This window comes from Scyliorhinus torazame, chromosome 8 (assembly GCF_047496885.1).
Source record: "Scyliorhinus torazame isolate Kashiwa2021f chromosome 8, sScyTor2.1, whole genome shotgun sequence".
NCBI lineage: Eukaryota > Metazoa > Chordata > Chondrichthyes > Carcharhiniformes > Scyliorhinidae > Scyliorhinus > Scyliorhinus torazame.
In genome coordinates this window covers 118,216,426-118,242,227 of record NC_092714.1, presented here as the reverse complement: position 1 = coordinate 118,242,227, position 25,802 = coordinate 118,216,426, and the positions used below count along the sequence as shown (strand labels likewise).

Sequence of the window (25,802 nt, the reverse complement as noted above, 5' to 3'; positions counted from 1 at the left end):
TCTCTACAAATATTTCCCCATATTATGTAATTTCCACACTCCTATCAGATTACAATATTCGTCAATTGTGTTTTTGTGCGAAGCAATTATTGCAAAAACAAATCAAAGCAGGAGGCAGGAAATGCACATCTTTAATTTTTCATGATTAGTCCGCCCAATAATAAGACATGACAGATCAATTTAATCGTTTATTGTTTATATTATCTGCATTGGTTAAAAAGCATACTTTAAAATTTTAGATAATTATTATTTACAGAGTGATGCAGTATCACATGTGTGACAAATAGCCACAGCCCCCCAACCCCTCCCTCCCCCCACCCCCCCAAATGGCAGTTATAGTACTAGGGGATCTTGACACTCTTTTGGTTAGGCCACTCAACCATTCTGGAGCATGGGTACCATATGAAAAATAACTAATTTTTATACCATTGCTTTCTATACCTCCTTGTCATCAGAAAGGGAGTTTCAATTACATTACAGTTCTAGCAGACTGAGCTGTATAACATCTGAATATCTCACAGCCTCATCATATAAAACATAATGTACACATGAACCACGTTTCCTTTATAGCAGTCAGTGTGGTCGCCCCACACTTAACAGTAAACTCTATGTATGGCTTTACAAGGGTACATTTTAAAGTACAATTTGCATCTTATTTATTTAAAAGCATTTTAAGTGAACGGGTTAGTGTGCTTACGATAGTTGTCATGGTGATTGAATGTTGCGCTAAAACCTTAACATTAGGGTTGATGGGGGCTGCTCCAGATACTGCTTCAGTAGCTCTCAGTAGACAAATATAGTTCATTACAACCTCGTCTACCTTAGCAACGATTTCCTGTTGCTGTGTTTCAGAATTCATTACTTTAACTAATCGCATGCAGGCTTCTGTTAAGCAACACAGTACTTGGAAGCTGGACGTCATAGCTAAGAGCATTTCCTCTGGGCTTTTTTCTGCAGCCACCATTTTCCTGCAAGCACTTCCCAACTCTCTGGATTCGACTGACAACAGTTGCTTGTATTGGCTAAATCGGAGTTGATGAAGGTCTGCTTTGATGTGTTCTTTTTGTCCAATGCCTGCCTGCAAAAGAGACAGCAGTTCGCTGGCATCTTTCTGTGCTGCAAGAAATCCACCTGGCAATGCATACCCTGTGTCCTTTAGTGCATTAATTCGGGCAATCCTACTATCAAATGTCATGTCATTAGTCTCGGTGTGCTCTTCCTCTTTGCCTTTGCTGCTACCAGCCTTCCTGCAAGGCCCCACAGTAGGTTGCACAGCTTTCCAGGCATTTGCAGGGCTGGGAGATGTACAGAATGCTTGCGTTGAACTGGAGAAGAGATGATTTTGGTCTAAGCAAGACAATTGGCCCTTACTGCCATAACCATCATCTTCATCTTCAGCATCAATGTCTTTATTAAGGAAACAATAGGTAAAAGGACCATGACACTTCCAGTTGCTCATCTCCACCTTTGGAAAAGGCAATGGCTTAATGTGTCGAAAATCCTTTTGCACTGAAAATATCTCTAATGATCTCAGACTCTCCTTTCCATCTTCAGTCGTGGAGCAGCATGATACATTTGTTGTCACTGATCCTTGAGAGTGGCTCTTTGATAATCTATCGCCGAGAGGAAGTTCAACTCTTTTCTGTACAGGTTGAGGATCAGTAATTTCGGGGAGATCGCAATATTGGAATCCTATGGAAGTCTTTGATTTTTCTAATAGGGTTTCTACGTTTCCCATTCCTGGTGTAACACTGCTGCTGCAACGCCTCAGCACCTTCTTTCTGGGAGGAGTTTTAAGGCTTCCTCCGCCAACTTCACAAGCCGTTTTATTTAGTGCTTTTGTATGCACTGGTTCTACTTTGGGACGATCAGGTGACTCTTGGCAGGTACTTGGCACCATTGTATCATTGCAAATGTTTGATGGCAGAGTAATGTTGTTGATATTGAATTGTTTAGTGAATGCTGAAGTTGCACCTCCTCTTCCTTCTTGCTCAGGCTCTGTGCAAGCTACACTAGGGGTGGCAGAAAAACACAGAGAATCATTAAGCATCTCCTTGACAACATGCTGCAATTTACAATCTGGGTTGCACTGCTTTTTGTCCTCAGCAGAGAGCTGCTTCTCATGAAAACCTCCAGGCAGAGCTTTTCCATTCTCACTGGCAGCACCTTTACTCAGACTGAGACATTGCTCAGAATGCAGATCTTGTCCTACACGTCTGTCAAAACAGTCAACTTGCCTCCTTTCCTTATTAATTGTTTCCTCAAGCTGCCTAGGTTTCTGAGTCCTCTGTTTAGCTATCTCATTCTCCCTCCTCAGCTTGGATGGTAAGGATGCAAAAAACATACTTCTAAAATTACGCAGTGAATTCTTAGGTAATCTACTTTTACTTGAAGGCAGTAAATCCTGGTGTCTAGAATGGCTTGAATCTTTTGATGTTGAAACTAAGGAAGGGAATGTTAACGTGTTAGACCTATAATACTTAGAAAGTTTCTTATGATCCTTTACACAGCTATTTTCATTTGGGAATGTGATTGGTGTGCTCTTAAGATGAGGAAATGCGCTGAGTTTAATTTCTTGAGATGAACTACTACCATCATCAGCTTGGGACTTACACACTTTTTCCACCATATCTGTATTAACAGTTTGAGAACTAACTTCATGAGGTGAACCTGACAAAAGAGGACTCGTTTCTTGATCTCGAAAATAATCATTCGCCTCACTCTCTAACTTACTTTCAAATCTTAAATGTTGCTGCTCAACATCTGCGTAAATATTATCTCTGTTTACTGAGGTACCTGTGGTTTCTTTAATCTTGGGTACTCGGTGGCACCCATCACGTATGGTACCAAATATTGGTTCAGCATTTGAAGGCGCATGCGTGTTATGGGCTGTTCTCCTATGACACATGGCTTCAGCTTGGGGATGCAGATCTTTGTATGGTGTTCCATGGCTTTGAAGCAAGAGTGTTCGCTGATCTTCTGAAATGTAGCCAAGACCTTTTAGAGAAGATTCCGATAATATGTGCTTAATATCATTTGTACAGAGGGGGGAATCCACTGGGGTGGCACACGTACTACTGCCCGTACTGCAGGCTGCATCTACTGAAGAACACTGGGAACTCTGCAAGGAGTAATGACCCTCGCTTTGTAAAGAGGACATTCTTTTTGTCATATGGTATTCACAAAGTCTAGTCACACTCTGCTCAGCTTCTGGAAGCTCTGACGAGTGATCATCGGGGAAAAGCTCTGTGTCTTCTGAATCAGTCAGGTGTTTGGTTGAAGACATGTAAGTGGTATCAGAAAGAAAGCTTTCATCACGTCCAAGCCCGGACGTGCTGGCCAAGGAACAACGATCATCTATTTCAGTGTCAGCTTCCTTCCCTTCAAGTTCCGTTCTGGAAACTACGCACGATTTGTGAAAACTTTTACCATTAATTAACCCCGGGAAATGCTTATCAGTCATTTTTTCCCCTGAAACTTGAAACCAACTTTGTGTCTCTCTACGGAAAGTGGTGCTTTCTAAGTCAAAAGTGGCTGTACCATGACTGTTCTTTGTAATCAATGTGTTGTATTTGCCATTGGATGACAAGTCATCGCCCAGTTCTGTCTTTCTGTTGCCGTGCTGCCTTTTCACTGATATGCTACCATCAAATGCTATCTTGACACTAGTATCACCTGTCTTGTTTTTTTGCTTACTTGGGCAAGAATACATCAGAGACCCCATCTGCAATTTGCTGAAGTAGTCAGTGACAGATTTTGTCTCCATCGTCTCTGGCTCCATCTCAATTTCCTCAGAAGGAAGAATTTGTTTCGAAGGCACAACTTTGGATTTTGCATTGCTGCCCCGTTGAGCAGCCAAGGAATGTGTGGCTTTTGGAATCATTTTAGAAGTGGGCCCTACGTTCTCGTTCTGAGAGATTGGGAATTCAGTTTGCTCTTCTTGAAGTTGTTGATAACCTTCACTGGTGGCCACAACCATATGCATGGAACCCTCAGAATGCTTCTGTGCTGAGGCTACCTCAGAGTTTTCAGTCATTTCAGAGGAGTTTGTCTCATTGCCAGAATCCGATGACGACTCAGGGCTATAAGCTCTTAATATCACTACACCTGTATGCCATAAGAGAATAAACACCCAATTAATTACTTCATCACAGGCACTTTTTTAATCTTAATAAAATAGATTTATTAAACAAACTGTTTAGCATTCTTAAATTTCAGTGCATAAAAAGCATCCAATGCATGAAATATCAACTAAGACTGTTCCATTAGCATGCCAGATCAGAAAATGGGATGACACACTGATGGCAAAATTTGTTCTGGAATGTTTCCAAGTTGTTAACAGGTTTACAGATGGAACATTATGACAGTCAATGAATAAATGTTACTATGGTGAAAGAACCTGAACTGTCATCAGTTTGCTGGACGGATTGCTCCTCAGAAGCTGCCAGTGCCTCCAATGCTTGCAAAGTGGACACCACTGCATCATCCAATGCTTGCTCACCACTCTGGTCTTCGGCCTGTGTCGGAACGGCATCTATGAGTGACACAGGGATGTCATCATTTGGAGAACATTTGGTCTGGGCAGTCTCAAGTGCACTTTGCACTGGTTGATGCTGGCCATCTTCTTCATCTGAGCTGTTATCTCTGAAACCGGGTGGAGGGGCAGCGATTGCTATATTCAGCGTGTGAAGGAGAAAATCATCTTCATCGTCATCATCACCTCCAGGTGGAGGAAGTGACGTTAAGTCTATTATATCATCACTAGACCCAGAAATATTGAGAATGTCAGTTTTGTCTGCCTCTCCAAGTGAAATATCTTCCTCACAACTGGCCTCATCCTCATCCTCAGCATCATCGGTGGTCTCTGAATAACAGATGTCATGTAACAATGGTTCTTCTATGTTTTCTGCACTTGCAAACATTCTGCTATCATGGATGTTTGCATAAACAGCATTTGTATCAATGTTGTCTATATCGATCCCTGGGAACGAAAACTCTGAGCATTTAATATCACTTGCATTGGCCAAGTACATAGATGTCTGTTGATCTAAATTGCTTGGACTATCATCCAGCAATCTTTCATATCCAAGGTTTCTTGGGTTAAAGGCAGCTACATTGTGATCCTCAAAGACAAAGGATACCTTTGCCCCCCTGGGAGATTCCTGCACTGTTTTAATAGGTTCTTTCCCAGAGGAGGACAGCCTGTTATAAACTTTGTTTTCAGCTTCCAGAGCATTCATATATTCAGCCCTGAGGTGACTATGGTCATTAATATCTGTAATCTCAGTTATTAAGCCCCCTCTGGAATCTTCATGGTAAATTGAATTATCAGAGAAATCTATGTTTTTCTGCTTTGATTCTCTAATAGATGATAGCTGAGCATCTTCCTTTTTAGCCCTAACATGGCATGAACTTTTCGGTGAATAGTTCCATTCTAAGCTGTGCGTATTATGTTTAGTCTTGTATTCTGAGTCTATGTAAAAAAAAAGGAGAGAGATAATTATTCACAAACATTCAGCATCGTTGTAAAGCACATAACGTACAGAATGCTTTAATATTAACAATTATACAAACAAACTAGTTTCTCTTCTGTGGTGTTGCACAGGGGGGAAAATTAGAGGCCGCAGGATAATTTCATGAGAGCACAAGGACTATATTTGGTCCCCATTTTAAAGACATACAATGTGTTCTTGCTTTGCACCTCCATTATAAATTTCCATTTCTACACTTGTATTGGAGGTTGTCTATGTAAATTTGTTCTGCTACAATTACTTCAATCTGACAGTGGTCTGCATGCTATGCTTCCAATAATTTCCTGACAGATATTTGTTCTAGGCCGCATTTGCTGATGCTGCAATTTCAGAGAGCAGTATCCTAGGCAGTTGGCTGCATTAAGGAAGGCACAGATCAAGCTCAGCTGGAAAAAAGCACTCTTCCCGCTCTCTCTCACTTACCTCCCCTCTCCTGAACCATCACTGTCTCGCTCGCTGTCTCACTTGCCAGCCACTCACTGTCTCCCACTCATCACCCCTCTCCTAACCTTTGCTGTCCTGCTCTCCATGGAATTTGATGCCCCCTCATGATATACCTCCCTTTCGCCATATTTTTGATCATTTGACCTAATATGTCCTTATGTGGCTCAGTGTCATACTTTAGTTTACAATGCTTCTGTGAAGTGTCTTGGCACATTATATTACATTAAAAGTACTGCATGAATATAAGCTGTAGTTGGCGAAAGACAAACCGAACACCAATAAATCCAAGGCCAGAATAACACGCTCCTGCACCGCCCGGGGTGGAGAGTGAAATTGAAGGGACGGGTTTCCCTCCAGGTTCTCACAAGCTCCGACCACACACCGATTTTACTCTGGGCTGGACAAAGTCTCGGGCAGGAAGCCCGTCCCAGCCCCAAGTCAGGCCCTTAATCGCCAGCTTTTGGCAACTTAAGGGCCATTTCCTTTCCAGGCTCAATCTTTCGGCTGGCGTGGAGATTGAATTTGTATGGCCCGGAAGGAAAAAAATTGTTCAGACCAGTTTTCTTATTTGCTCATTATACTGTTTTTTTTCCTCCTGGGGCTAGGGGGCGGGGGGTGCGCTTCATGCACCCCAGATCTTCGCTAACCTCCCTGCCCTGGGACTGCTTGAACTTATCTGGGCCTCTAGTACCTGGACTTAGTCTTGGGCATCTTGCTGCATTTCTTTCTCTGTCCACTGCAGCACCGTTGCTGCAGGGATTGGAGAGTTGCTGGCCCAGTGAGGGGAGGGGGGGGGGGGGGGGGGGGGGGGGGGGGGGAGGAGAGTCTCACCTGCAGCCACTTGATGCTCTTTTGAGCATGAATCTCCTAGGAAGGCAGGGATCAAGTCTCCCCCCACCCCCCCCCCCCCCCCCCCCCCCCCCTCCCCTGCTCCCTTCCAAACAATTCAGGTCCTAATGTATCAGCCCTTCATTTTAGTTTATCTTTTAAAAACTTTTGTTTTTAAATTAAGGGGAAATTTAACGTGGCCAATCCACATAACCTGCACATCTTTGGGTTGTGGGGGTGAGACCCACGCAGACACGGGGAGAATGTGCAAACTCCACACGGACAGTGACCAGGGGCCGTGATCGAACCCGGGTCCTCAGCGCTGTGAGAAAGCAGTGCTAACCACTGCGCCACCATGCCACCCTGTACATTTTAGTTTTTAAGCTATTGGACTTGATATGACACTGCTGGTCAGTCAGGAAACTACAAGGGTGAAACACTTGGAAATCTATGCTGCGCCTGCTCTTTGAATGCAGTCAACATTAATTTGAGATGCCACAATAAACCAGAAAAATACTAGAAATTGCGACCTCATTGAACTGCGAAGGAGCATCATATTCAAACAGATGGAGAATTAGATGGGTAAGGGCATAAAGAAAACCAAAAATGAAAATATAGGTTTAAATTCAATTCAAATACTATTAAAGTAGATTGAAGAGGGAATTATGGTGACAGCATTGAAGGGAGAATATGCTCCCAAGTTCATTTCAATTCCCATTGCTTTAAATTTCTTTAAATGTTAATTAAGGGCAGAATCCAAATGAGGTATAAAGCAAAAAATTAGGGAGCTTAAAAATCAGCATCATTCCCTGATTCTGTTCCAGCAATCCTGCTAGAAAGAGCATGTGAGCATGTGAACGGGCTGGCTGTAGACAGAATTGAATTTGACAGTAATGACGTCTGGAGTTGAATAGCTTCCCAAAGCTGATTGTTTAGGATCACAGGTGGTCACATAGCATTGGACCACACCTCAACAGTACTCAGTGCTTGATGAGAGCAGGGAGGAAGATCAGAGGGAAAAGGTGGGTAAACAAGAATGTGCATGGATGGAAACAAAGCTTTTTAGTAAGTAGACAGGCAACAGGAAGTTCAGAGCTAATATTTAAAAATTGTCACCTCTTTACAAATGCAATCATGTGGTTGCAACAGGGGAAGATCTCCTTTACCCTAGGTGCAACAAAACTATGAACTAATTTATATTACTTTAAATATAGTGCATGGAGGAAATTTCCCCTCCCTCCAACATAGCATAAATTCATGCTTGTGTCAGCTTCCAATTATTAGTCTATCGACCTCTTCTGGTGCTTAAATTCTCTCAGTCTAATATACAAGTCTCCACCTCTCTCCCCATGAAGGATGCTGGTGAGGAGGTTGGCCCCAAGAACTACCTCAGTTGGCACAGGGATTGCACTTGTACCATCAACATTATTCTGCGCAACACACTAGTCATCTAGCTGACTGAGCTAATCAGCCCCAGTTTACAATTTACTCTCTGATATTTGGAAATAATTACTAAATTAACATTTTGAATGTAATAGAATCAGAAAAAATTGCACGCTCACATCTAATGATGCTACCTGCTTCATTATTTGCAGTGCGTTTGCCATGAGCCATATTAAAAATGGAGCGTCGTGAGTCCACCAACAGCCTGTAGTATCCAGCTGTCAAGCAAGCAAGGTTCATTGCATCTGTTGACTCCATTAATAATATGATGGGCTGAAAATAAAAAGACAGCAGCTTGAGATTCCTTCAGTCTAGATCGAGAAAAACTCATTTCAATTCGTTAAACCAGTTAACCTCCCTTTGCCTTTAAAGAATAACTGTTACACAGGGAAGCGTACTGACTGGCACTTCGCCGCAATCTAAGATGCATGGATCTCCTTTCAAATTTAGCAGCGACCGTAACTATGATTGGGTCGGCATTGTCACTTGCTAAAACCAAAACTACCCGTTTGAAATTAAATTTGTGTCAAATGCATTCATAGAGAAGGCGTGAAATCGAATCCCACGACTGCAGTGTGTTGAGTTAGAACATGGAAAATTAATGTCAAATTAATGTCAAATTCAGGTCAAACTGACGGGATTTACATACTTGATTTAAGAATGAGTGGACATTTTCACCTCATTCTTTCATTATTATGCAGATATGCAAAATTCCAGACTTTCAATGTTGCTTGTAGTTAAAAATGTACTTATCAGTGATAAAATAACAAGAGGTGGTTTTAGAACTTTGAGATTTGATTTGTCGTTATTTTCCTTGGTTTGCTGATCAATAATCCTCCAACTCCCTTTGTCTAAACTCTAATCCCCCGACCAAATCTCACATTAGAGCACTTGCCTTGGTGAGATTCCCCTGCCTCTCAGTTTGCTTCCCCACCTCCAATTAAATCTTACCTTAACGTCCAACACATTCAGTTCAACTCTAACATTGTTTTCCTCTTCTGAGAACATCTCAATCTTGTTGACATGGCTGAAGTCAGCCAGTAGTGCCACAAGGTGTGTTTTCGCATTGATTACATGGCTTATTCCATATCTTGGTCCCACTAATAAAGTGACTTCAGAGTGCTTCTCCCCTTGCTGTCAGAATCATTAAAAAAAGACAAGACAGGGTCAAACTTAAGTGCATGTATATTTTTAAATTCAAAAATCCGACAAAGGTTTTATATTAAAAACTAGAATGAATTATATGAAAATGTGAAAAGAGATGCAGTTTTACTAAAATAAAATAAATAGAATATCACTCCACTGCAAAACAAAATAGCTGCCTGGTTGTTCAGACTGTGTACAGTATTTCAATCCATTAGTTCTCATAGAATTCCTACAGTGCAGAAGCAGGCCATTTGCCTCATAGAGTCTGCACAGACCCTCTGAAATAGCACTCTCCAAGGCCCATGCCCGTGCCCTACCCTGTAACTCCACCTAACATTTGGACATTAAGGGGCAATTTAGCACGTCCAAGCCACCTAACCTGCATATCTTTGGACTGTGAGAGGATATTGGAGCACCCGGAGGAAACCCAAGCAGACTCGGGGCGAATGTGCAAACTGCACACAGGCAGTCACCCAAGGTTGGAATCGAACCCGGGTCCCCGATGCTGTGAGACAGCAGTGTTAACCACTGTGCCACCATGGTAATGTCAAAGTATGGCTTTAATGACTTAGAAACATCAGCAAGGTTGTGGGACTGAAAGACTTGCTTAAAATAACTGACAACAACTTATCATTCTTTGTAGTATGTAACTTTTTTATTAGAAGTAGAATTTATTCTTTATCTTAACCTGTGGATAACAATCTGATTGGATAGGATTGCAGCATGGTGCAGATAAAAGGACAATAATAATCATCGCAACACAAGACCATGGTTATCTGTAAAAGGCTTCAAAATGCAGAGACATGCCATGCACTTTGTGTGACTGTGATAAACTGGGTTACTTCAATGAGTGCAGTCAAATTCCTATACAGTTTGCTGAAGAAAGAAAACCCAGGAACCTGGCTACTTGTGAATGGGATTGAAGCATATAAAGGTAAAGATATATCAAAATGATTGGATACTTGATGGAACAATGGATTCCTTTGCTGCTGGAACACAATGATGAGATGCTATCTGTAAAATGTTGTTCATAGTTGAACCACATGGTTTAAAATTAAATTCTGGAGTATAATTTTATTGAAAATATTTTTATTTGATTTTTTACATATTAACTATACCCCACCCCCCCCATTTCCCACTCCCCCCTCACCAGCTGACGGTAACCAGCTCTTTAAAGAGTAATATAAACTAACCCCATCTCTTGCGGAACAGCTTACTTGCCTCCCTCAAAATGAATTTAACCGTCTCCAAGTACAGGAACTCCATCCCCCAGCCAAGCTGAGGCACGGGGTGGAGAGACTGACCTCCACCCCAACAGGACTCGCCTGCGAGCTATTAGTGAGCAAAGGCCAAAACATCTGCCCCCGCTCCTGTCTGCAGTTCCGGCAAGACCGACACCCCAAATATGGCCTCCATGGGACCAGGTTCCAAATCCACATGCAGGATCACCAACATGGTGCTGAAAAAAACCTCCAGAATTTCTCCAACTTCAGGCAGGACCAGAACATTTATACATGATTGGCCAGATCCCTCCGACACTGCTCACAGATGTCCTCCACCCTCTCAAACAACCGGCTCATCCTTGACTTCATCAGATGGTATGTGCTTAGGTAGGGTGCTCTTTCCAAAGGCCGGTGCAGACTCGATGGGCTGGATGGCCTCCTTCTGCACTGTAGATTCTAAGATTCTATGAGGTGCCCCCTATGTACCACCTTTAGCAGCATAACCCCAGCCTTGCACATGAATTGAGGCATTCACCCTCCGCAGCACCTCCCAACATAACCCCTTCTCCAACCCAACTCGTACTCCCACTTGGCCTTAACCCCCTCCAATGCCACCATATCCTCCTTCAAAATCCTCCTGTGGATCAGTGAGTTGACCCCCACCCCCACCACCTCCAGCCCCATTACCGACAGCACCCTCTCCAACAATGAGGAAGGCAGTATCACCGGAAAAGGCAGGAAAACCTTCTTCGTGAAATCCCGCACCTGCATAGACCTAAAGGCCTCCTACCGTGGAATCCCAAACCTTCCTGTCAACTCCTCCAAACTTTGGATTATTTTGGGGGCTCACAGAACACATCACCAATGGGAAGGTGCTACAGGGGACTGGTCAGAGGCACCTGTGGAACATCGTGATGGAGAGACAGTCAAGGCTGGCAGGACATGTATTTTGTCTCCCAGACAGGCAGCAGAATAGACGCCACTGGACGGAAGAAGAAGGTCGAGCCAGCCAAAGACGATCTGGCAAAGTACATTTAAGTTGGGCCACCAAGAGTGCGACTCCAGCTGGACTGGTGCAATAGGGACAGCGATGGTCCGAGGTTGGTGGCGGAGTGCTGCTGCCTATTGTCCCGATTAGGACTGAAGTCTAACATGCTTGTTACTAATATCACAAAGCAAAATTGCAACTTCTGAGTAGCTTGTGACTAATCCAAATTAGGGATAATTCTCGTGTTTATTTTTGGGAAGTCACGGTCTTTTCTTATTAAATCCTTATCCATGGAGTTGAGAAATTAGTCTCAGAAGAATGACCCACTGTAATGGATATTTCTTTATTCATATACAGTGCCAATCTCTTAACCACATGGAATCTTACTGTACCAATTCTTGACTGATAACATTGTAAAGCACATCTTACTGTGTTATAGGTGCTATATAAATGCAAGTTATCTAAATTGTGTAGTGCACCAAGGCCAAATCCTGTCCTGACGACTATAAGTCATGTCAATGTTCCTCTCTGGTCTCCCTACACAGATGTTCAGGAAAAATCACTTAACTTCAAATACCAATGCTCACTTGCGTATAAATCTGCAACCTTGACCTCATCCGACTGCCCATTGTATGCTTAGAGGTGAGGAGAACTATAAGGTGAATGTAGGAATGTTTGAAATAAGAGTATGACATTTTGAGCGCTTACCGTCATTAACAGCTGCTAAATTACGTGTAGGCCTCCTCATAAATAAAACTGAGATCTGGTTGCACTTTATTCTTTTTTCTCTTTTCCTGATTTTCTCTGAAGGGAAATGAATTTTACTGTTTTTCAGATGAGGGCTGTCAGTTCCGCGGCAATGGAATACACGGTCATGGATCACGCACAGTAGGTTTTACTCTGCGTCAACAATGAGCCATAACCCAAACTTCAAAACAGGAAAGGTTGAAGTATTCCATTTCCCAAGCTCAGCAACTTAACAGCTCCTCCGAGTAAGATTGGCAATTCAGTGCCAGTTACTGCTGAATGATGGGCAGTTTTCCAGTGTGGACATGGGTTGAGACTGCTAAATCGACTTCCATGTTATCAATCTGAATCAAGACCAAACTCCGAATGAGAAAAATATATTTTATGATTTCTGTAAGTCCCCAATAGTGAAGAAGAATAATAAAAGATTTGTGCATTTCTTAAATCAGTATTCTCCAAATAAACTCACAGATGACACCTCCATTCCACATTTTTCCCTGCATTTTCAACAGGCAATGAAGAGCATAACCACAGTTTATAATAAAAATTGTATTAAAAGTAAATAGTAAAGATTCTGAACATCTAAGGGGATAATTTTTACCTAACACTCGGATTTTCCTAAATTGTTACAGTGCACTCAAGGTCATTGAACCAAAATAGATGTTTCAGACAGTGGAGCGGTGATTTGGATCGGAACTTTTAAACAGCACTAATTTCAGCAGCTTCTTTGGAAGGTGAGTGCAGCAGTATAAGAAGTTACATTCATGAGCCTTATTTGTAAGGTACGTTATCTGTTCTGATCCAATAATCAAATATATTGGCCGGGATTCTCCGACCCAGCGCTGGGTCGGAGAATTCCCGGGGGGGGGGGGGGTTGTGAGAATCGCGCCCCGACGCCGGCTTCCCCATTCTCCGGCGCCGATTTTCGGGCGCCTGCGGGATTGTTGCCACGCCGGTCAGGGGCCATTAACAGCGGCCCTCCTGGCGATTCTCCGGGCCCCGATGAGCCGAGTGGCCGACGGGTTTGGCGAGTGCCGCCGGCGTAGGTTACTCAGGTCCCAGACGGCGGGACCTGGGAAGTGAGTGTGCGGGGGCCGTCCTGGATGGGGGGAGGGGGGGGGATCCGACCCCGGGGGGGGGGGGCCCCCACGGTGGCCTGGCCCGCAATCAGGGCCTGTCGATCGGCGGGCGGGCTGGTTCCGTGGGGGCCTACTTTACTCCGCGCCGGGCCCCTATAGGGCTCCGTCATATTGCCCGGGGGCCGGCGCGGAGAAAGGAACCCCCACACATGCGCGGAAATACGCCGGCCGTTCCGCGCATGCGTGAACTCGCGCAGGCCGTTCCGCGCTGGCTGGAGCTGCGGGGACCACTCCGGCACTGACCTAGCCCCCTAGGAAAGGGAGAATTCCTCACTTTCGGGGGCCATTGACGCCGGAGTGGTTGGCACCGGTTTTCACACTGGTGTGGGGTTATAGCCCTATTATTAGAGAATCCTGCCCATTGTTCCTGACACCTTTGTGTGTGCATTGCATCTCAGACGGTTTATAATTAAAAACTTCACTTGGGTGAAGGTTAATATCATTATTGGTCCCAGTGTATTTCAGCTTATATATTATTGAAGAAAAATTAAGATACATTACCACCAGCATTGCTTTGAAGACCCGGCCGCCATACAAACGCAAGTCACTTAGAAACTTTAAGTAGTGCACCTTGGCTTGTAATGCAGAGAGCTGCAATAGAAAGCGAGAAACTAGTTTTGAGGTGAAGTGTTACATTGAAGAGCAGTGAACATTTGGTGCCATTTGAACGTATCCAATATTACAGCTAGGTAAAAAATTATTGCTTAAAAATCATTGGTATTTTTAAACTGGGAATCCCAAAATTTCTGTCAATGTAGAAATTGATACTGGAGTAAAAAAACAAAATGGAAACAAGCTTAACTCATACCTATTGATATCCTACTTTATCACCAATAATAAAATCCATCAAACCCCAATCAAATTGAGTTCATAATGGACCCATCTACTAAAGCACAGGATTCAGCATTTAACAAAGGGCATGGTATACTGCAGCTGGAAGGTTATTACGACTCATTTTTCTCGTCTGTCGATCAGGTTGAACACAATGGTACATGTCTCCTGTGTAAGTAGCACATAGTTCCTGCATAATAATACAGAATTCATTTAATAGTGTCAACTTTCATACAGCTATTTTATTTTTTGTTGATAATTAGGTGCGCCATTACCTTTTTGCCCGGAGGAACAAGATTTTGGTTTGCCTTCAGAATGTGGGAAAGTGCTTTCTTCACATTCTTTTCCTTCATGCTTTGCAAGACCATGGGAGGAAGGAATGTTTCAAGGCCCCATTCTTTCCTGGGTGAAAATTGTAAGTCAAAAGGCAGGAGTTATTGTTCCAAAGATTGCTTCAATATTTCATATTTTTCAATCAAAGAATTAATTCAGTGAAAATATAGGGGGAGGGATTCTCCTGTCCACCAGCCATGCTTTCCGGCGCAGCGCCCCCCCACCCGCGGTAGTGGGATTCTCCATTCCCGCAGCCGGTCAATAGGGCATCTGCTGCTATTGTCCTTCTAGGTGGTAGATGTTGAGTGTTTGGAAGATGCTGTCGAAGCAAGCTTAGTGAGTTGTCACAGTGCATCTTGCTTGGGAAACAATGCTGCCACGGTGCGACATTGGTGGTGAAGGAAGTGAACGTTTATGGTGGGAGCGGAGAGTGGAAAGGACATTAGGAAACCACATTTTTTTTCAGGACAATTGACAACAGTTTCATGGTCATCTTTAGACTTTTAATTTCAGATTTCTAAAATTAAATAATATCACCACGTGCCATGGCAGGATTCGAACCCAGGTCCCAGAGTATAATTGTGGATCTGCAGAATTCCCAGCCGCTGATCTGCTCTTGTTGCCACAGCATTTATATGGCTGATCCCAAGTTCAGTTTTTGGTCAGTGGTAAGCCCCAGGATGTTGCTAGTGGGGGATTCAGTGATGATTTTTAAAAAAAAATTGAGTACCCAATTCTTTTTTTTTCCAATTGGGGGTAATTTACCGTGGCAATCCACCTACCTGCACATCTTTTGGGTTGTGGGGGTGAGACCCATGCAGCCAAGGGAGAATATGCAAACACCACACTGACAGTGACCCGCGGCTGAGGTCTAACCCTGGTCCTCAGTGCCATGAGGCACAAGTGCTAACCACTGTGCCACTAGGGGATTCAGAGATGATAATGCTATTGAATGTCATTGGTGGATGGTTAGATTCTCTCTTGTTGGAGTTGGTCATTGCCTGGCACTTGCAAGGCGTGACTGTTCCTTAGCATTTATCAGACCAAGCCTGAATTTTGTCCAGATCTTGCTGCATATGGATATTGGCTGCTTCAATGAGGTTGGGTGACCTCCTGTCGCTCTTACATTTGGAGAAGATCAAGTACACCATCAGAGTACCCTAACCCTAAGACTGCAGCCATTCATTTCCTTTTTTTAAAAGAGCAAATCACTGTCAGTTGTTAAGGGGTTTAGTTTAGTTTTTTTTTGGGGGGGGTTAAGTTAATTTGTGCATTTGTTTGTGTTCTTTAATATTCTAACTTTCATTAATTGTTTTATATTATTTTGTCTTATAATACATTTTCAATAAACATATTTTTAAAACTCTTTTCTTGAAATCTGAAATTGTGCATAAAAATATTAGTTACTAATTTTGGAAATTACTTTTGTGAAGGGAAATATCTTGCATTTAGTATATTAAAATCATGAGTGATTTTATTCAAAAAAAGAGCGAATGATTCAGTTGTTGTTTTCTAAAAATGAGCATGTGTGCTGCTATTTATAATCTTTTATTAGTGTCACAAGTAGGCTTACATTAACGCTGCAATGAAGTTACCTTAAAAATTTCTAACCTAAATGAAAAACAATACCCTGTTGACATTTGCACATAAAATGGGAAACTTTTAATTAAATCTTTGTCAGCTGGTGATCAAAGGTCTTGAACCAATGGAATATTTACATCCAATCGATTACTTGCCAGCACATTGTTATCAGAATGTTGAAAATCATTATCAACTGTGTTTTTATTACTTACTCAATGTATTTAAGGGAGACTTTCTGGGATTGTTTGGTGCTGATAGTCAAAATGTACATCTGTAATGCAGCAAGTCGGAGAGCTACGTCATACTTCAGCTCAGGCCCAAACCTTTCCTGCACCACATCGTTGCAACTCTGACAGAGAAACAGTAGGGGGAGAAATGTCACCAGCCATCACACAAACACTTTCAACCATTGCTGCCTGACGTAATTGTAATTCCATCAACAGGTCCTTATGCTATCAACCCTAAGCGATTAAATTTGTAGAACAGCTGTAGCTTTTCAACATTGGATTTTAACAGCATGTATTTCATATTTTTTCTGTTTCCATAATCTGTATTAGTATAAAATAATAAATGATATGAAAGAATTTATAAATAGTAATTTTGTAGGAAGATAACGTATACCAATTTCATTATGGTATTGATTACTGCCATCCCAGCCTGATTCTGCACAACTAATGGACACTGTATAGTTTGCTTACCCTTCACATCAACTGATTACATTTTTAGGTAGGGAACTTTGATACTTGAGGCACTTCAGAGAAGACTCACTCCATTGATTCCTGAGATGAAGGGGCTACCTTGTGAGGAAAGGTTGGGCCTGTACTCATTGGAGTTTAGCCGAATGAGAGGTGATCTTACTTAAACGAAAAGGATTCTGAGGATCTCTTAAGGTGGATGCTGAGACATTTCCCCTCCTGGGGAATCTCGACAATGAATCTCGACAAAAAACCATAGAATTCCTACAGTGCAGAAGGAGGCCATTCGGCCCATCGAGTCTGCACCGACCCTCTGAAAGAGCACGCTACCTAGACCAACTACCTCACCTAACCTGCACATACCCTGGACACGGAAGGGGCAATTTAGCATGGCCAATATACACCTACCCTGCAAATCTTTAGACTGTGTGGGAGGAAACCCATGCAGACACGGGAGAAAGTCAAACTCCCCGTGCCTGCCGCTGTGAGGTAGCAGTGCTAACCACTGTGCCACTGTGCCAACTGAGATGAGGAGGAATTTCTTCCCTCAAGAGTGCTCTTTGTCTTTGGAATTTCTTTCCTTGGAGGACAGTGGAAGCTAGGTCATTGAATATATTCAAGACAACAGAAATTTGATTTACAAGGGAGGATTTCATCAACCATGATTTTATTCAATGGTGAAACAGGCTTGATTGGCTAGATCGTCTATTTCTTCTCGTTTCTAGTGAAAATTCATCTTCTCTTTCCCCTCTCCCAGTATTCTGGTGTCGGCCATTGACGTTAAAATGAAGAGGCCAGCCTGTGAAGGGCAGTGAACCCACTTTTAATTTGCTCAGTTATACCATTATAATAGTTTAGCAAAACAACCCATGCATCCGTGCTACCTACAATGACCATGTTCAGGCTTTATCTGTGTGGGTGAGGTTTCTGGTTGGTGAAGTGAGATGTTCATCACTGGCTGACCTTTCCATGTGCTTTTGGCTTCCTCACAGAAGCAGCACGTGTTGAAGACAAAGAGCAGAGTGTCTAAACCCATGCATTCATATCTTTGGAACACCGAGCAGCAGGATGGTTTCTGAAAAGGTCCGTCCGATATATCCAAGAGGCAGCTGCGATATCTCCATGCCTTGTAGTTCTCAATTAACAGTTCTTAAGTGGTAGGACAAAAATCTAATCCTGCAGTTAGTTGCACCCTCAGTTGTTCTCAACAGTTCCACTTTGAGGACTCACAGAAAGGAGGCTACTCACAGGTAGAGGAGGTCAGGGCAAGATTCAAATGGATCCTCCTTCCAAGCTCTCCGCTCTCAACTGTCTAAGAGTGACAGTAAGGGCCCGAAAGCAGGTCAAGTCCACAAATCCTATGAGTAGACCTAAAAATGGGAATGAGGAGGAAAATGTCTTGCACCTCTTCCCTTCCCCCAAATTCTGATTATTTTAGGACACTTTACAGACCTATGCTGCAAGGTTCTGTTTCGGCGGGATCCTCTGCTTTGTCGGCAGCACACCCATGCCCGCGGGTTTCGCGATGGCGTCGTGTGGCCACAATGGGAAACCCCATTGGCAGCTGCGGGAATGGAGAATCCCACTGCCGGTGGGATGTGCAACGCCGGAAGACGGGGCTGGCGGGACGGAGAATCCTGCCCACGAGCTGTTACTCATCAGAAGTGACTATTTGCCTTCAAAAATATAACTCCCTACAATTACTTTATTGATAATAGTCTGAAATATTACATTTTTAATAGACACCTGTGAAGCACTTTGGAATGTTTTTCCACATTATAGAGGTGTTCTACAAATGCAAGTTGTTGTTCTGTAATCCTACTCTTGAAGAATACAAGCTCACCTCCCATTTCACTATTGTTGACAGCTTTGCTTTGAAGAAGAATGCATTAGCCCAGAAATTGCAGCTGATAAAATGAGCAATTGATCATTTTGTGCATGAAATTCCTATACGCCATTACTTGAATACAGGTGTGAATCACTTTGTTTAGTTGTGAACATTCTTGCTACAAAAGCAGACAAAGGATGCAATCGATGATTTCATGATCTGATCAATTTGGCTGTTTCTCACGGGGCAATCCATGCAAATACATTTTTCTGTTTTAAACTGTGGAATCATGGTTAGGACGAGAATACAGGTCTGCCCTGAAAACTTGCCAACAGTAGATTACTGTGTTTTAAAAAAAAAAAGATTCTAGAACTCTAACTGGTCGGTTGACAGCCATAAACATTCAAATTACACTCTGGTAATGGTCATTGCCTCGTGAAACCTCTCTGCCTGTTTATTTCTCCTTCGTCCTTTAAGATATTCGTTAAAACTTACCTTTCGACCAAACTTTTGTTCAACTTCCCCAATATATCCTTAAGTGGCTCAGTGTCATATTTTTACTTTATAACACTCCTTGATGTATTACTATACCTTAAAGTTACTATATAAATTCAAGTTGTTGTTGGCCATTGATGGATACAGTGTATTAAAACAAAATATTAGAAACACAACTGCCAGATAAATTAGTATCATGGGAAGCACATAGCATTTTGGACACACTTACCTGAACATATAAATACTCAAAAGCAACAGCATCTCTCCGTAGTAAATCAATAGGATCTTTTGGGACAAAGCTGATTCGGAAAAGACATTTCATCTTGTGGGAGCCCGGCCTCTGTGTCACCTAAAGCAAAGTAATATCAGATGCAGGGCAACTGGACAGAAACCCAAAGACCAACAATAATATACATTTTTAAAGGGGGAATGTGGAGCACAAAGCCCCATTGCCTAATTATTTACATCAAGCATTAAGTTGGTGGCTCAGTAACTGAGATGAGAATACGATTTTGATGTCAAGTCTTAATATTCAGCTTCAATTAAACCCAGGTGATTCAAAATTAAATTTTAAACTATAAGTGGGATTTTCCAGCCCAGCCCGCCACCTGGATTGCCTAGTTCTGCTGAAAGCCAATGGACTTTTTGCTGGCTCGCTGCATCTCCCATGAGTGGGAATGGAAAATCCCAGCCTACGGGCATGATGTACTGGCAACGTTGTGTCCGAAAGGCAGTGTGGCATCGCTGGTAGATGCTGGGAGATTCCTCTTCTGAGATCTACCAGGCTCATCACGCCTTGCGAGATCTAAAGCAATCTTGTGAAACATTGCGATCTGAATCCCACCCATTGTGGGCAGATCACTTTTTAGCAAATCTGCATATTAGAGTGAGACAGCTCGTCTCTATATGCTCTTCCACAATCTACCAAAGGGCTTGGGATCTAATCCCTTTGCCTCGGAGATTTTGAGCAAGTGCTATTCAATGCTGGTCTCCACAAACGGGGACCAGGCGGCACGGCACTCGTGGGGGCCACCGATCCCCTGGGTAGGGTAACACTCTGACACTGCTGGTGCCACCTGGGCACCTTGGCACTGCCAAGTTGGCATTGGGTGCAAGCCTGACACTGCCAAGGTGCCCAGTTGGCACCGCCAGGGTCCCAGGCTGGCTGAGCCAAGCTGGTATTTTTCCCACTGTGGGGATGCCGCTGGGGATACCAAGTGTGGGTGTGGGGGGCCCCCCAAGAACCCCCTCTACGCTTTGGGAGAGTTTGGCCATTGAGTCAGGGGGTTGAGGGATCAGGACACCATTTTTAAATGGCCTCCCGGTCTCCTCTTGCACTGAGGAGTTCCGGTGAGCAGAGCTCCTCAGTGCAGGAAACGGGACTAAGTGTGGCCTCGGCGACACGTTCCCTGCTGAGACGCCATATCTATCCGAATGGGAACAGTGTCCTGTTCGATGGCTAAACGCACTCGTTACAGGACTCTGTTCCCATTCGGTTAGATTGCATCCCAATCTTCCAATTCCAATTCTCAAATTAGTCACTTGGCATAGATCTGGGGCGGGATTCTCCGACCCCCCCCCCCCCCCGCCCCCGGGGCCAGGTCGGAGAATCGCCAGGAGGCGGCGTGACTCCCGCCGCTGCCGAATTCTCCGGCGCTGGGGTTTTGGCGGGGGCAAGAATCTTGCCGCGCCGGTTGGGGGCCGTTGGCAGTGCCACCCCCGGAGATTCTCCGGACCGCAATGGGCTGAGTGGCTGCCCATTGTCGGCGGGTCCCGCCGGCGTAAATCACAACGGGTCCTTACCGGCGGGACCGGGCCCCGGGGGAGTGCCCCCACGGTGGCCTGGCCCACGATCGGGGCCCACCGATCCGCGGGTGGGGCCTGTGCCGTGGGGGCACTCTGTCCCTCTGTACCGGCCGCTGTCAACCTCCACCATGGCCGGTGTGGAGAAGAACTCCCCTGCACATGCGCTGGGATGACGCCAGTATACGCTGGCGCTCCTGTGCATGCGCCAATCCCGCTGGCCTAGCCCCCGAAGGTGCGGAGAATTCCGCACCTTCAGGGTGGCCCGATGCCGGAGTGGATCACGCCACTCCTCTGTGCCGGAGTGGCCCATCCCGCTGGTTCGCGGAGAATCCCGCCCCTGTTCTGAGAATGATAAGCTGAAAGCCTGATTCACCATCTCAACCTAACCATGTACTCTTTTTAAACAAACAATTCGAATACTAGCAGCCCCAGTCCCAATGCATGTCCTCCAGTAGATACTCATTCAGAACCATCCCTTCATATTTCTGCTTTAACTACATGATATATTCTTTGTGGTGTTGGTTCTAACTTTCATAGCTGTGAAGGAGAATAAAAAAATATTCTCGTACGCCATACAATCTTGTGTAGCTAAAATTAAAACCAGTGTCGCCATGTTTTGTGTAACATTCAATATGGACAAATTGAGACACGACAACTGGCTCATCATTTGATCTAGTAACGGAGATAGAATAATGAAATGTGATTTGATCCAGAGAGCAAGAGACAGATGTTCAGTGCATTAGATGGTTTGCTGTCGCTTCTGAACGAAAAAAAATGTCCCTGCTGGAGTTTCATTTACATTGTATTTTTTGTACCACTGCATTTTTAAAATAGTTCCTTTAGTGGGTGCGATTTTTCCCCCAAAATGGTGAAATAATCGGTGTTGTTACCGCCGGCCACAGCACACAGGCACTCTATTTTATTTTTAAAAATAAAATAAAAAATTCCCGCACATGAAAGATACCGCACCTGAGGCACTAAGCATCTAATTCACACGTCCCGGGGGTCACCTAAGTACTTCAATGAAGGGGGTGCTGCATTTAAACGGGTCCACAGCGCTTGCTGTCCTTCAACTCAGTAGGATAGCACCTAGGAAACCAGCACCTAGATTTACAGAGGGGGTCCTCAGCCCTTTGCTGGACGCTGCGGAGGAGAGGTGGGCTACAATATACCCTCGGGCTGGCATGAGGCCCTCTGGCAAGGTGACGAAACCCACCTGGGACACAGTGGTAGCATTGTGTGGGGACAGCAGCCTGACTGAAAGGATGGGTGTGCAATGTAGAAAAAAATTGACTGACCTTCTCAGATGAGCCAGGGTAAGTGCTCCCTGTCTCCTCTGTCACTTCTCCCATCTGTCACCCCCCAGAATGTCGGTCACACATGCCACTACATCCATAGGGCTCCAGGACCGACCTCCCACCAGCATCCTCGACCCCTCCCCACTCCCGCTGATGTGTTATATGAGTTGGTTTAACACTGACTGCAATTGGATGCAGTAAGACGAGAAACAGGCTTCCGACACAGGAGATGGTTCAACACTGTTTTAATGAACCTGCTGTTTTCTGTACATAATCTGCTGTGGGTTGACACTCTATTAATCTAAACTGATAACCTCTGTCTGGCTTGACCAGACTGGCTCTCTGTCACATGGAGACGGTGCTCACTGCACTGTGCACCCTGACTATCTCTGTAGCTGTATCCAGTAAGAAGAGGCAGAGGAAAATGAACGGGCCGGGTGGATAGCCGCAGATGTCAAATTCCAGTAAGAAGTGGTGGTGTCCCCTGCAGTGTCCTGTCTGGTGATTGGTTGTTCTGTGTCCTGTGTGTTTATTGGTTATCCTGTGTGTCAGTCACTGCCTGTCTGTCTCTCATTATATACATGAGTGGATATTATGACACCCGCCAGTACTGCTCATCAGAACCCCTCCCGTTTTAGGTGCAGCGCCCATAATCCCAGGCTTCATTGACCTCTGACCCGCCAAGTGTCCAGCTCACATCGTCCCATTTGTGTTTCTGCAGGAGAAACATACCTACAGCTGCTGAGAACAAGAAGAAATGGGTGGTGGGATGACCGAACTGAGGATCCTGATTCCGAACGAGGAGAGAGTAGGAAAGGAGCAGGAACGGGCCTACATGCTGAGAGCAAGGTTAACCTGCGAGAGAAAAGTGAGGAGCCGCTGCACCTTCATCCAGATGACCAGTCTCAAACGAGTTCCATGCAGTCCAAACCCTTGACAAGGTCATGTAGCCCATTAGCAATAGCCTTCAGCTGTGCAGTCAGTGGCCGCTGGTCAGCGGGGGTTAAAGTGACCTTCATCATATGACCACAGATGGGGCTCTGCCATGGGGTCTTTGGTGGAACAGACAAGCAGCAGCTGGAGCTGTTCCCGTTATGGGTATACATGTTCTGGGGGTGTTGGTATGGTGGACCTGCAGATGCTGAGCCTCCTCACCGCTCCCCCACCCCATCCCAGGGGCAACCTCCCCCAATGGCGACAGCCCCACGGGCTCCCTCACCCCCCGAGCACAGGAGCAGCGGCCCAGGCTCACTGCCCAATTTTGAAAATGGCTACTCACCACCTCTAATCCCCACAGCATCCATTGCGCGACTTTCATGTTTTTAAATAGGTGCAGTAAACATTGCCCGCATGACCGTTCGCTGGGGAGGCGGTTAGATCATGGAAGGCCTTCGATAGGGGCTTCTTCCCGTTAATGGAATGGAGATTAGTCTTAATTGGTTATTATTGGTTTCTTGCCATGTCGCAGCAGGATTCGGATCTACGGCATGGTTCCCGATTTCGACATCTGCGGCTACCTACCCGACCCGTTCGTTTTCCTCTCCGACATGATGCGGTTGCCAGATCACGCCCTATAATCTCTGACTCTTCCCTAACGTCTTTGTTTCCATTTTTGCCAGTAGTCTATCAACCAATATTCACCATAAGCCCACTGACTTCCTCAAGTGACTTTGATCACATTTATTCACAACCTTCTTCCGACATGGATTCTATTCCATTCTCCCAGTTTCTTTGTCTCCATCCTATCCGTTCGGACGATGTAGCCTTCTATACTAGTGCTTTCAATATATTGTCCTTTTTCATCAACTGAGGACTCTACCTATCTCACCACCATGGTTGACCATGTCTGTTTTATTTCCCTCACTTATGCTCTCACCTCTTCCCTTTCCTCTCAGAATCTTAGGATTTTCTTTGCCCCCACATTCCACCCCACCATCCTCCATGGATTATCATCTGCCATTTTTTGCCACTTCCACTGCGGGTGCCACTACCAAACACATCTTCTACTCCTGTCCCCCTTTCAGTATTCCAAAAAGACCATTCCCTCCAGAATTGCCTGGCCACTCCTCCACTCCCCAAACCCCCTATTTTTCCTCAGCACCTTTTCATGCCAGCACAGAAGATGCAACACCTACTTTTTACCTTCTTCCTTCTCACCATCTGAGGCCCCAGACACCCCTTCCAAATGAAGCAGTGATTTAGTACTGTACTGTATTCACTGTGCACGATATGGTCTCCTCTACATTTGAGGAGACCAAAAGCAGATTGCACTTTGGTTCAGTCCGAAGTAAGAACTTGAGCTTCCAATTACCAGTCAATTCCCTAACCCTAACCAATTCTCTGCCTCCCATTCTGACATCAGTATTTGCTCAATGTAGGCTCGAGGAACAGAAACTTTAAACTGGTCATTCAACAGATTTCTGGGGCGAGATTCTCTGACCCCCCCACCGGGTTGGAGAATCGGCGGGGGCTGGCGTGAATCCCGCCCCCGCCGGTTGCCGAATTCTCTGGCACCGGAGATTCGGCGGGGGCAGGAATCGCGCCGCGCCGGTTGGCGGCCGCCCCCTGCGATTCTCCGGCCCGGACGGGCCGAAGTCCCGCTGCTAGAATGACTGTCCTGTCGGCGTGGATTAAACCACCTCTCTTACCGGCGGGACAAGGGGGGCGCGGGGCGATTTGGCCCTGGGGGGTGCCCCCACGGTGGCCTGGCCCGCGATCGGGGCCCACCAATCCGCGGGCGGGCCTGTGCCGTGGGGGCACTCTTTTCCTTCCGCCTTCGCCACGGTCTCCACCATGGCAGAGGCGGAAGAGACTCCCTCCACAGCGCATGTGCGGGAATGCCGTGAGCGGCCGCTAACGCTCCCGCGCATGCGCCGCCCGACAATGTCATTTCTGCGCCAGCTGGCGGGGCACCAAAGGCCTTTTCCGCCAGCTGGCGGGGCGGAAGTCAGTCCGGCGCAGGCCTAGCCCCTCAAGGTTAGGGCTCGGCCCCCCAAGATGCGGAGGATTCCGCACCTTTGGGGCGGCGCGATGCCGGACTGATTAGCGCCATTTTTGGTGCCGGTCGGCGGACATCGCGCCGATACCGGAGAATTTCGCTCCTGGATTCAACAATGAATTTAACAATTTTACATTGTAACCCCTGACCCTATTTTGTGTTGCTTTTCTCTGCTGATTTGTTTTTTAACCCTTGTTTCTTTCTTATTTCCTTTGCTTTGTTTTGGGATGGCAACAATTCTGGCCATTCACATCTCCTTGTCTTATTACCATCCCCTTTGGCCCTGCACCATGAATCCTTTTGTCATTTAATCACACCTACCCTCTGCTCATTCACAAACATTTACTTTTGTTCTTCTTCCCACAATATGCACCTCTCCACCTCCCAACCCACTTTCACTTCTTCAAAGCCGATTACGTTTATAACTTTTCCCAGTTTGGATGACAAG

The 25,802-nt window shown here is 45.0% G+C and overlaps 1 protein-coding gene across 6 annotated transcripts in view; it reads right to left on the bottom strand.

Moving 5' to 3' along the window:
* Nucleotides 1-323: 323 nt before the first annotated feature.
* Nucleotides 324-25,802, bottom strand: part of frmpd4 (FERM and PDZ domain containing 4) — a 924,678-nt gene continuing 899,199 nt past the window's right edge. For 3 of the 6 annotated variants that reach the window (XM_072514081.1, XM_072514084.1, XM_072514085.1), the window contains exons 9-17: nt 19,482-19,601; nt 16,447-16,583; nt 14,596-14,722; nt 13,991-14,080; nt 9,198-9,380; nt 8,366-8,519; nt 4,400-5,473; nt 2,797-4,107; nt 1,855-2,012 (exon numbers count right to left, since the gene is read on the bottom strand). In XM_072514081.1, the coding sequence (XP_072370182.1) occupies nt 2,008-2,012; nt 2,797-4,107; nt 4,400-5,473; nt 8,366-8,519; nt 9,198-9,380; nt 13,991-14,080; nt 14,596-14,722; nt 16,447-16,583; nt 19,482-19,601 (3,201 nt within the window). In that variant the 3' untranslated portion in view covers nt 1,855-2,007. Of the gene's footprint in view, nt 2,013-2,796; nt 4,108-4,399; nt 5,474-8,365; nt 8,520-9,197; nt 9,381-13,990; nt 14,081-14,595; nt 14,723-16,446; nt 16,584-19,481; nt 19,602-25,802 lie in introns of all 6 variants that reach the window. The other 3 variants (XM_072514086.1, XM_072514083.1, XM_072514082.1) reach the window with 3 other exon arrangements.